Genomic DNA, 12,676 nt, shown 5'->3' with positions numbered 1-12,676 from the left:
TAGATAAGCTAAAAATGAACACCTGACACATTATAATACAAGCACTCAATGTTTGTCTACCTAGCTTTGCAGCAACACATAGCCTTCATGGTTTTCTCAACACAAGATTCGTCTTTGTGCAAATACGGTATCCGTATGAATCCTCGGCGTTGTAATCGCACAATACCTTGGCACTTCTGCGATGACTTTTCCACTCCGGTTTTGCCACGCAGCCGTTCGATGGCTTGATCGGAGATTTCTCGATTCCAGATTCACCGCACAACTCATCCGAAAGCCCATTTGTCTTCCCAGCCCACAATTTATTCCAGTAGTCCATCAGAGACGAGAAGGTCTGATCTCCCTCCTTGTAAACCACCCACTCCACACCTGGAACTCCCCCGTCCCACCAAGCAATCTCAGCACTACGTTTTGGTGAGTACCCCATGTATCTGTTCAGTTTAATTGTTAATTTGTGTATTTAATTAGCCCGTCTCCCGGGCAGTGGGAGATGTGGTTTTGCAATCACTTCTGTGTGTCTCTGTGTGTGTGTCTGTCCAGGCCGTAGCATTTTTTTTTTCTTTACCATTTCAGCTTTTCTTGTCAAATTTTCAACAAAACTTTATCATGAGAATATGGAGAACACAAATTACTAATTTGGTCAAAAAGTCAAAGTCACAAAAAATCATCAATTTTCATCCAATTGACCTGAAATTTTAAGAATTTGAATATTGGGTCACTGAATTGGTTCACCAATCAAAAGCTAGAAGCCAATTGTATTTTTGGATCAAAAGGTGAAAGGTCAAGGTTGCATAAAATCAACAATTTTCATCTGATTGATTTGAAATGCATATTGTGCCACTTTTTTGAGCCTTTGAGCAGGGTTTGCATATTGGGCAACTGAAGCCTATTTATTTTGACGTCAAAAGGACAAAGTCGCCTAAAATCGTCAGTTATTTTGTATTGCTGTTTCCGTCATGTTTAGCATACGGAACAATAAGAAGTCTGAATACAAAGCAGACGCGGACAAGCTTTACGTTTTCAGATGCTTTCTAGTCTGTTCCTCATTGATTTGTTTAATATCTGTCTCTAATATGTAATTAAGCGAGTTTAAAGCTATGTTGTTAGGGTGATCGAAAATGTGCCCTGGGAACACATCCTCTTCCTCTTCCCCCCATTCTCCCCACCCAATTATAACACCAAGCCCATGGGAAAATCTCGTCTGCTTGACGTCGTTTGGCATAACGTCGCACTTTCTAGGAATGTATCTATGATGGTGTGGCAACTTGCTCTAGCCTGTTTTAAATTAACAATTATACAATTTATTTCTGAGAAAAAAATAACAATTTTCAATTTTTTTCATTTATGCGATTCATTGCCTTAAGAGTTCAATGTCTTCAATGTCCACAAGTTGAGCCACAGACTTTTGTGGAAAAATACTAATTTCCACATATATTTCATGTACTGTGATGGTGAATTAATCAATAGCATCAGTGTGAGCACCATATTTCACCTGGAACAAAAAAAACAAAAAAACTAGAGACTTCATAGAACACATTATCCCACACAGTCTTGAGAGTAAGGACATGGAAAGGGTCTTTTCAACTCCTGCTTATTGCGTTTTTGAGCAGAATCTACATTTCCTACGAGCATGGGTTGCCCTGTGCTGTTCTAATCCTTAGTATTTTGAAGAAATCAAATTTTATTTTTGTGGGTTTAAAACTTCCCCTAGACCTACGAAGGAACTCGGCATCAGGGATCATGTAATAGTACATTGCACATTGCTACAAAGGCTTAGGCACTATAAATGAATTTTTTTTAATCCCAATTTTTAAAAAAACGTTTTTTTTGTTTGTTTTTTTTTGCTCTAAAACATTCACCGGCACACATTGATGAACCTCAAAGTTTGACAAAGATCCATTTGGCCATCTCTGAGAAAAATGGTCACACATGCACGCACACACACCTCCTATAGTACAGATGAGCTGTGATTTAGATTGAAGTTCGATATTCCCCAAACAATGAGAGCAGAGCGGCAAATTTGATTGGTCGAGATGGCGTAAAATGGTGCAATATTTTGGCCAGGTACTGCACAGGTAAACTGGAGGATTAAAAAGTGCCGACAAGGCAATTTATGTTCTGCAGTGTTAAAGTATATAATTCAATTGAAATAAAATAAAGATTTTAAAGGTTGTAGAAAAATGTATTTAGAAGTCTTACTGCTGTTGATGCACCATCTATTAAATCACCCTATCTAACACGTTACATTAGTTATTTGTGACTGCTGTTTGTGTCCTTTATGGCATCCTCCCTCCACTGTGCGCCTGTGCGCATGTGTGCTCAGGACGAGATTCCATACAATTTACCAAATTCCGAGCTAAAGTACTGCTAAACAGTAGGTTACCAAACTATAGTCTATAACATGCCATTTGATAGGTCAGAACCCAAAATTGCAGCTAAGGCATCACGTGACCCGACGACTGCACATTCAACTCAATAGTTGATCAATGAATCAGGCAAATTATTTCAAAAGGTTTTGATAAAATATGAAGACTTTGGGTTGGTGCATCGTGAGCTAAAATCACTCCAGCAGCACAGCGATCCCAGTGAAAATGTCTGTGCATTTTTTACTCTACACATTTACTCACTTTCCATGTCTTTCATGTACATCCAAACTTTCCTCTCCTCCTCGCTGTGTGCAAAATTGCAGTTTGCATTGAACATGCATTTCTGGCCTCCTGTAATCCTGGTGCACATCTGTGGTCGAAAGTGAATTAGGTCAGGGAGGGCTTTGCCAAATGCAAGGGAAGTATTGTAAAAAAAAATAGTGCTGGGCCGATATCGGTATTGGTAATCGGCACAAGTGATTATCGGCTATTTTATGGTAATCAGCATCGGCCTATTTGAGTCAGTGTGAGTGCCGGTTACCGATTCCAGTTGTACTGTATGCATCCCAAAAACCTTGAGTAGCTTTCACCCTTGTTTAAATAAACTTTAATAGATATAAAAAAAAATTAAATAAATTTATATAAAACCCCACCGTTTAGAGGCCATTTTTCCCCGCAAAGCGGGGGTTGGCCTTTTCGGGGACCGTGGTAGTTGTTGTTTTTTTGGTCCCCTTTTTGAAGCAATGTTTTACGGCCGGATGCCCTTCCTGCCGCCAACCCTGTTTGTCGCCTTTTTACGATAAACAGGGAATTACCAGTGTACTGGTACTCAATTTGCCGACCTCGGAAGGATGACAGGCTGAGTCAACCCCCCTGGCGTTAATTCAGCGATCGACCGGGATTCGAACCCAGGATCCTTGGATCCTAAACTGCCACCCTAGCCGCTAAACCCAACACCAGGGACTATAAATAAATTTATATAAACAAATAAAAAACAGTTAGTTATAGACGTTTCAAGGAGATGTACATTAAAAATATTCTTTATAACCAGCTGGCAGTCGTTGTGTGATGGGTAGAGGCAGTCGTTGTGTGATGGGTAGAAAAAATTTGGCTCGGTAATTTGAAAAACATGTTAATAAGGCAAATCTAGCATTAATTGGAATTATTTTCTGATTAACCCGCTTGATCGAACTTTGGCCGATGAATTTACTTATTGTATGAACAATTGTTCGTAACGGAATCCCTTTGTAACCAGGGGACTTCCTGTACTGTATTTTGTATAAAATCAGCTTTTCACACGACCAGACAAGTATGAAATGCTTCATGTTATACCCGCCAATAGCTGATCGAATGAGCACATGGTAGCTCATCATTTGTTTAAAAATGACAGGATGCTGTGCCGTCAGAAGCACCAATCAATTAGAGAAGGGTGTATCGATTCACAGCCACTCGCGGACATGGCCGGCACGGTATCCACTTCATGTGTGCTTAATGCACTACGACGTCATTATTTATCAAATTATCATCGGCATCGGTATCGGTATTGGCTGTTTTTTTTGTTTTTTAAAATCGACAATCAGTTCCAGTGAAATTTTCTAATCGGCCCAGCACTACAATAAACTATTGCAGACAAGCAGCACTTTAGTGCTATTGTGAATTTTGATCCTAGCCAGGGATATGGCTAAAACCATTTGAGCAGGGAAAGAGAAAATACAAAAGCATACTTCATAGAAAACAGGTACAGTTCGGGTGTTTGGCAGAGGACGGATACTCTTCCAATTTCGACGTTCACGAGACATGGCCAAGACTACACATTGATCACGGTTCCAGCTGCAAAACAAGTAAGCAGAGTGAAGTCTGGTGGCTTTCGCTTCATGGACAAACCACATTCTGGTCTGTTGAACATCGTGGACCTTTGATTTTGCTGAATACAAAAACCAGTGAAAAGAAAAAGTTGTACAAACCTGTGCTGTGCTTTGGAATTACAGTATTTGGGGTTCTTATGTTGCTCGATGACTTCGCCACTTTTCCAGCAATGTTTGCAGACCATCTTGAGCTTGAGTTGAAGCTTGATGCTCTTGCTGGCCTGCAAGCGTGTGTATGGAGCATCATTGGGCTGTAAGTATTGGCTGTAAATACATGCCCTTTTGCCTTTGATTTTTATTGGTGAATAAAGACCTGTAAACAATGTGCTTTACACCATTGCTTTGTAAATAAATAATAGTTGTGCGTTGGGCCGCAGAGTTATCTGTGACTTGGTGGCCTCAGGTCCAGAGGTCAGGTAACAGGTCCGAGGAACCCCCTCAGGGTAATCCCTGAACCCCGGTTCCGCAACAGCATGTTTGAAATAACATTAGAATTATACGAATGTTGGACAAGGCAACAATGTTCATTGCTTCCTCAATGAAACAAAAACCAAACAAACTATTCCTTTCACGCCATCAGGTGCATAGGGGTGCCAAGCAGTTTCATTGGCCAGGGTGCACAATCCTGGACGGGTTGCCACTCCGAAGCAGGATGCACGAATGGCCCATTTGTTACCAGTACTTATTTTGCCGACCTCTGAAGGATGAAAGGCTGAGTAAACCCACCTTGGTGTTACTTAGGGCACACAAAACAGGGGCTTGAAATGAAGACCTTAAGATCTTAAGCCAGCCACCTTAACCATTAAGTCACCACTAGGCTTCAGCAATACAAGCTGAACACTAATAACAATCGAATGCACAGACATGTGCTATTGTACAAAGCAACTATATTTCCAATAAAACAAAATAGACAAAGACGGAACCGAACAGCTACAAAAGCTGAATCTTGGTAGGTACGTAAATCAGATACATACGTTTCCTAAGTTCGAGTTTAAATATACTTGCTAGTTGCCCACACGGCTGAATGTCCACTATTACTATGATTGGGCATTTTAGCAATTTGCTTTTCAAGCAGATCCATATTTTGATGCCACAACAACAACAGGCATTTTAAGGCCATTTTCCCTGCAAGAGTGGGGGTTAGCCTTGCGGTCCCCATGACAATCTTCTCCATTTTGCCCTATTTTCTGCATCTCCTCTGTTAACCCCCTTGCCCGCATTTCTTCTTCGACCATCTTTAGCCAAGTCTTTCTCGGTCTTCCCCGTCCTCTACTTCCTTCTACATTCATTTCCATCACGCTTCTCAACCAGTCACTTTCATCCTTCCTCAACACATGACCAAACCATCTCAACCTGTTTCTCTTCACAGCATCCATCACAGGCTGAATTCTCATCATCTTTCGCAATTCATCATTTGTCTTCCTCTCTCTCAACGATACTCCACACATCCAGCGAACCATTCGCATTTCCACCCTTTCCAGCCTTCGTTGCTGCTCTACGTTCATTACCCATGTCTCGTGATATATACTCTGTCTTCATTTTGATGCTACAGTAGCCAAATATTAATAAACTATGATTAATTTACACTTCTTGTTGGGGATATACCTCTACCTGAATGTCATACTACCACTGCATAACATGGAGTTACTCTGATCACTTATGTAAGTTTGGGATGAACCCAAAATTCCCAAACTGTAATAACGTAGGATAACATGTTGGTTTTGAGATGCTTGTAGCTTCATAATAGCAAAATGTACAGTGTTCTGGTGGCAGATTATAAAAGCTTGGGTTAAAATGACCCAAGGTTTAAATCATCAGCTATATATCTTTATCCAGTGGCAATAAATGGAGGAGGGCACCAAAACTACTTGCAGGTGGAGGTCGAATTATTTGTGGGGGCAATTATACCCATAAGAGTATATAGTCGGACCGCGACATTTGTGGAGGATATGTTCTTGGAGAATGCCACTAATGTCGAATACGCGAATTTGTCAGCAATGTTTGAATGGGAGTTAAAAAAAAAAAATTTTTTTGCTACATGGTCTTGACTTGTTGAAGAGCTATGACACAGAACAAATAATGACAACATAACAAATGGAACAACAGGAGAAAGGGGAAATGCTGACAGCAAGGTGGAGGGAGAAAATAGATGGAGACAGACAAACTAGGGATGCAGGTTATGATGAGGGGTAAGGGTGCCACCAGATTCAAGAGGAGGGAGATAAGTTTGAAAGCTCATTCTTGAGATTGGACAGATGTTGTTTTCTGGCTCTCTTGAGAGTAGACACACACTTGTTGCGAGCTTTGTGGAATGATCTGAGGTTGTCTTCAGTTGGATTTACCTTCCAGGAGGAGAATGCAAGTTGTTTTAAAGCAACTGCCTCACCACAGGATTCAGAGTACCAAGAACAGGAGGATGGGTTGGATAATTGAACATGAGATGGGATGAATCTGTGCACAAGAGAGAGCAGGTTTCTGTCGAATAATTCCCAGGCTGAATTAATATCAGTGGTGGTGGATATAGGAGACCAGTCCTGATGTGTAAAAAAAAAAAAAATTTCATTTAAAAAAAGAAAATTACCACTGATACTCGATGCACCAATGTAGAAGCACGTCACATGCTATTTCCCCAGCAAACATGTGGAATCCGCGAATGTTGGAACAGCGAATGTTGAGGTCCGACTGTCTTTTGACGTATTAAAAAAAAAATCAAAACCTAAGATGGTCAGTGATCCGATCACTCGCTAAAATTTCATGTGATGACTCTAAATGTCCAACTGTCATATTCGATTATTCACTTCTCTGTGATTCAAGTCCTTATTCATTGACAAGAGCACAATTTTGCCCTCAGCCACAATCGAGACTGTGTCCTTTGAAGAAATACTATATAGTCGGACCTCAACATTCACAGTCCCCACATTTGCGGAATCCGCGTATTCGCAGTTCATAACATGCGAGTTGCTTCGACATTCGTGCATCGCAGATTCACGGTTTAAAATGTGTGTGTGTGTGTGTGTGTGTGTGTGCGTGTGTGTGTGTGTATGTATGTATATATATATATATATATATATATATTGTCGCGTGGCCGCCTTTGATTAAAATCATACGGTCACGGAAGCCGATTGCGAAGGCCTTAGCCACTGAGGCTAAAACTCAATGGCGGACTCCAGAAACAAAAAGCTACACCAAAGTGCGTGGGATGGAGGGGGGCGGCGCAAGAGCCAGGGGGGCGGCGCAAGAGCCCTGCAGTCTTACCTATTAAATCAACCACACGGAAACTGCGTTCAGATATATATACAGAAAATAATATAAGGGTTTCATCGCAAGGATGGTGGGACAGGAAAAGCACGCGCCGGTAATAAATATCCTAATCGGGACGTCCCCACACGACAGATTCCGGATACGAGACGAGGGAGTGAATTACGAAAAGAACCGTTCGTTATGGTGTGTATGTGGTGTGCGGTCTTTTCTGTCCATCGTCTTGTCCCCACGCGGCTCCAAGCTCCGATGCGGAGAAACCCCCCGTCCCGCCTCACATGCTTCGCTAGGCCCCGATGCGACTCACTCCGCTGCACACCACGAGGTCCCACCCACTCGGCACCAACCCAAGCTCCAGATGCATCGAGCACCGAGCACCGCTCCAAGCACCACAAAGATGGCGAACCAACGACCACCAGGGACCTCCCAAGACCAAGAAGAAGCGCAAGAGCTTCAAGCACAAGACGTCGTGCAGCGTCAAGAGGCAGAGAGTGCAATGGCTAGAGCTCGAGCTGCTAAAATGTCATGCAGCGCACTTTTATAACCTGGGCGGTGACGTCAGCCTTGGCGCGCCACCAACCAGTGCCTTCCACAGAAGCTTCCAGCTCCTTCCCTCCAATCACACGTTCCCTGTGGCGTGGTCATGCGATGTTGCTAGGCCGAGCTGGTGGTGTAGCTGACGGCGGCCACCCAGCAGTGCCCCGATCTGGCTTCTTGCCTGTTTTATTCCAAAGTCATGGTAAGGGAGGGGAACTAATTAATGTGTGCACTAAAGGGCCTATCTAAGTGTTTATATGGGTATACATTGCCATAAGGGACAAAGGTTTGATTACCAGGTGTGACACACAAGGGCTGTTATCTTTAATCCCTACAACTATCGAGCACACGAACATCCTGGTATGTTCACAGGTATACTCCTTAACCGACAAACCGGACTAAACACACAGAAATTACAGGGCAGATTCCTTATCGCGACAGACGAAGCATGTTACCTATTCAGATCTCCCTGACTCTAGATATTGCTCTACCCCACCGACATAACAATATATATATATATATATATATATATATATATATATATATATATATATATATAATATATATATATATATATATATATCTTTATATTATATATATATATATATATATATATATATATAGTATATATATATATATATATATATATATATGTATATGTATATATATATATATATGTATATATATATATATATATATATATATATGTATATATATATATATATATATATATATATATATATATATATATATATATGTATATATGTATATATATATGTATATATGTATATATATATATATATATATATATATTATATATATATATATATATATATATGTATATATATATATATTGTTGTGGATATGAGAATGTTTTTTTTATTTTATTGTTGTGGTAAAATGTTGTTGTAAAAGGTTGTTGTAAAATATCACCCCTCCTCCCTCCGTTTGTGGTTGTATAAAGGTCAAAGGGGCGTTCCCGTAGTTAGTCCATAAAACATACATGCAGGACACGATATATCTTTTTTTGACAGTTATATCCTTATTATGTGTATTAGCGTAAGGCTGTGTCTTCCATTAATTGAAATACTCCATTGCACCAGTGAAAGAGAATAGATCCCCTTTCCTTCCCATCCCCAAAATCTCCATTTCATATTACATCCCCTCTCGTCATTGCCAAGCCTCGATTGCCCATATTACCTCCCCTCCAATAACCGCCATTGACCACGAGGCTCGAGTCGGGGAAGAAAGGCGTGTCTCCACCTCGTCATAGAGGGGAGGAGTGAGCCAGCCCCACTCGACCAACCATGAGCCAGGGGTTTGGCTAGAGAGGGCGGAGGAAGAGCGATCGGGGAGGTTCGAAAAGGTTGAGGGGCGGGGGCCTATATAACCCAAGGCAGGGCGTGTCCAAAAAGGAGATGCGTTTTTACAGAGGAGAGGAGAAGACAAAAAGCCCTGGAGTTGGTCACAAGGAGTTGGAGTGAGTCGGTTGCCAGTAGAGGGTCTGAGTCGGTTGGTCAAAAAGGGTTGGTCTTGGTGAGAGAGGTCTGAGTTGGTCTGAGTTGGTCGTCAAGAGAGAGTGGTAAAGAGTGAGGGACCAAGAAAGAGTTGAGGGTTGGACCAGACGAGTGGGACAAGGCCTGGCAAGGCAAGCGGAGGCCGCAGCAGCAGCGACACCCGGCAGCCGCTTGGGGCCTGGGCGGCGGTTTGGAGCAGGGCCGAAAAGGAACGGCGGCTGCTAAACGCGCCGATCGTGCTGCATGACCCCCTTGGACCTCCCTCTCCCTCCAGCCATCCACATCCTGCGATTCCTGCAATTCCCCGCGTGAGTCAGTGTCTTTTGTTTGTTCTGTCCTGGGATAAGTTAAGCCTGTAGATAAGCTAGTATTTGCACTGTGTCACCTGCGTCTTATGTGTTGTAAATAAACTTGATTGCTCCTTTTTGCTTGTGTGTGTAAATAGTCAATAAATTCAGTCGTATTTCCAAACCGTTCTTTGCCTTCGTTTTCCTCTTTGCATTCGTCGCCTTTGTCTTTTCCCTATTGACTAGCTGTGGTGCGATCCGGCCAAAGTCCTGGGTGAATCGGGTGAGCCAGGGATCCTGTTAGGTCGCGGCAATACCAAACCGCTCGGTAACTAACATCTTAAACCGCGATCTGTAACAATTGGTGTCAGGAGTGGGATTCGAGGCCCGACCAAATTTTTTAAATAAAAAAAACGAATAGAGAAAAAAAAAAAAAAAAAAAATTTGGTCAAAATTTGGAGCGGCCGAAATTTGTTTTGTTTTATAAAACCCGAATTTTGAAATCGCGCCATGGCTGGTCAAGGCGATCGAATGCCGGTGGGAGAGCTAGAAGAGGGCTTAGGAGTAACCCAGGATCAAATGGAGGGGAGCAATGAGGAGGCGGTTGAGGGAGTATCAGACGCACAAAATGGCGCTCTCGCGCACGTGGTTGAGGGGGCCACGGCCGCGGAACCAATGAGCGCGGCCCAAATGCAAGCCTTCATGACCCAATTCATGGTGGAAATGCAGAAAAAAAACGATAGTGGGAAAATGGAAAGCAGAATGATGGGGGCCATTATGGGGCAAATGGGGGCAATGAGGGACGAATTGAGGGCTGATAGTGAGCGAATGAGGGACGAAGCGAGGGCTCAGAGTGAGCAATTGGGGGTAATGAGGGACGAAGCGAGGGGTACCGGTGAGGGATTAGAAAAAAAATTTGAGGGGTTAGACGATGGGATAAAAGAGGTGAAAAATGGGTTAATGGGGTTAGAAAATAGGATGGAGGACAAATTGCGGGAAATAGGGGAACAATCTGCCAGGGAAATCAAATGAATGGGAAACCAGATAGAGGAGGTGCAAATCGGGTTAGAAAGTAAACTGGATGCTCAGAGGGATGAATTGGGACAGATGAGGGTGGCATCTACAAAAGAGATGGGGGAGATGAAAGAGGAGATACGACGAGGTGTGGGTGAGGAGGTCTCGGGGCTACGCGAGGAGGTAAAGCGAGGTGAGAAGCGTATGGAGAAAGAGGTGAGGAATAATACGGCTAGGTTACAGGGGGGCATAGAGGGTCTGACGAGGGGAGTAGAACAGCTGACAGTGGGACAAAAGGAACTCGTGGACCAAGTGGAAAAGAACACTGCAATAATCAGGGGGTTAAAAGCGACACAAAAAGACATTAAAAATGAATTAATGGCGACACAGAAGGAATGTCAGATGGTACATGAGGGGTTGACGAAGAGGTTGAACGAGGTGACAGAAGTGATGGAGACGAAGGACCGAGAGGTGAGGACGCACATCGAAACGGTTAAGGTGGCGTTAGAGGAAGAGATAGAGGGGGCGCACCGGGAGATGAAGGAGGTAAAGGAAAAATTAGAGGAGGTGGAAGAGGGGGTGAGTGAAATTAAGAAGAGACGGAGGGAAACTAAGAGGGAGATAAAGGAGGAAGTCATGGAATATGTACAAGGCCTGTGTTCAAATCATGATGAGGTGCTCACTAACCAAATAAAAAGTTTGCAGGTGGCAGAGGAGGTGCGACGACGAAGTACGGAGGTGAGTGGCAATGTATATGATGTGAGGGGAGATTCAGTCGGCTTGGGGGGTGGTGTAGACCCGGGTGTTCGTGAGGGACCAATGGTAAGATGTATGACTGGTCCGGAGTGGATGGACAGGGGAGGTGTGCAAGGAGGTTTGGCTACGGGGAGTGAGGGGGGTGCTGGTGAGCAAGGATGTGGGGGCATGGCGTGGGTAGCGGGTTGCGGAGGGGTGACCCAGGCATCGACACCAGGAGGGGTAGTGTTTGGAGGGACGGGGGACGCGCGGGAGCCCCCCGGGAATAACGTACTGTGGGAGCCCGAACGGGTTGGTCCCGCGTTGATCCCGCAAGGAGTGACGCGCGGGGTCCGACCTTCGGGTGCCCACAAGGTCCCACTCGCGCCGTATGACGGCAAGAGTGATTTGAGGGCGTACCTGGCGCAGTTTGAGTACGTGTGTAAAGGCAACGGTTGGAATCCGGACGAAGGTGGAGTACACCTGGTAGGGGCACTGCGCGGTGCGGCGGCGGAGGTGCTGACAGCTTTACCACCGGGTGCTCTCACCCTGCCGGCTCTCCGTGCGGCTTTAATTAACCGTTTCGGTATCGAGCAGCAAAGCGAGCTTGTTAAAGCTCAACTTGCGCAGCGTAAACGCAAGCCCCAGGAGACCATCGGGGAACTTGCTCACGATATTCGCCGCGCAGTAGGGATTGCACACGCGGACATGGCAGCGAGTTCCCAGGAAAGCCTGGCGCTGGATCACTTTATTCAGGCCCTTCCGGATCTGGAGCTCCGACAACAGCTCGCCATGTGGCGCCCGCAGACCATGAGTCAGGCGGCCGACGCTGCAGCCCGTTGGGAAGCAGCGAGGCCCCTGGCCCGGGGAGGCGAGCGCCACGCAGTGGCGGTGCGTCAGATGGGGCCCGTGATGGGGGGCGGCCCCCCAAGGGGCCCCGCCCCCGACGGGGGCCCTGACCTGGAGAGCATGGTCCGGAGGTTAGTGGATCGGCGCCTGGCGGGACCTGGACCATGGCAGGCGGCCCCAGCGGTGGCACCCGGTAGTCCACGACAGAGTACCCCAATTCGGACATACAGGGGGGGGGAATTTGGAATACC

The 12,676-nt window shown here is 44.6% G+C and overlaps 1 protein-coding gene across 2 annotated transcripts in view; it reads right to left on the bottom strand.

Annotated features, from left to right (window-relative positions):
- LOC137439678 (zinc finger CCCH domain-containing protein 7A) overlaps window positions 1–12,676 on the bottom strand; it is a 200,935-nt gene that overhangs the window by 18,471 nt on the left and 169,788 nt on the right. For both annotated transcript variants that reach the window (XM_068135663.2, XM_068135664.2), the window contains 3 exons: window positions 4,328–4,449; window positions 4,088–4,193; window positions 2,625–2,733 (listed from right to left, as the gene is read on the bottom strand). In XM_068135663.2, the coding sequence (XP_067991764.2) occupies window positions 2,625–2,733; window positions 4,088–4,193; window positions 4,328–4,449 (337 nt within the window). The remainder of the gene's footprint in view (window positions 1–2,624; window positions 2,734–4,087; window positions 4,194–4,327; window positions 4,450–12,676) is intronic.

The sequence above is a fragment of the Myxine glutinosa genome, chromosome 5 (assembly GCF_964187855.1).
Source record: "Myxine glutinosa chromosome 5, kmMyxGlut1.1, whole genome shotgun sequence".
NCBI lineage: Eukaryota > Metazoa > Chordata > Myxini > Myxiniformes > Myxinidae > Myxine > Myxine glutinosa.
The sequence above is the reverse complement of the archived record's forward strand: the minus strand, read 5'-3'. Positions and strand labels throughout refer to the sequence as shown.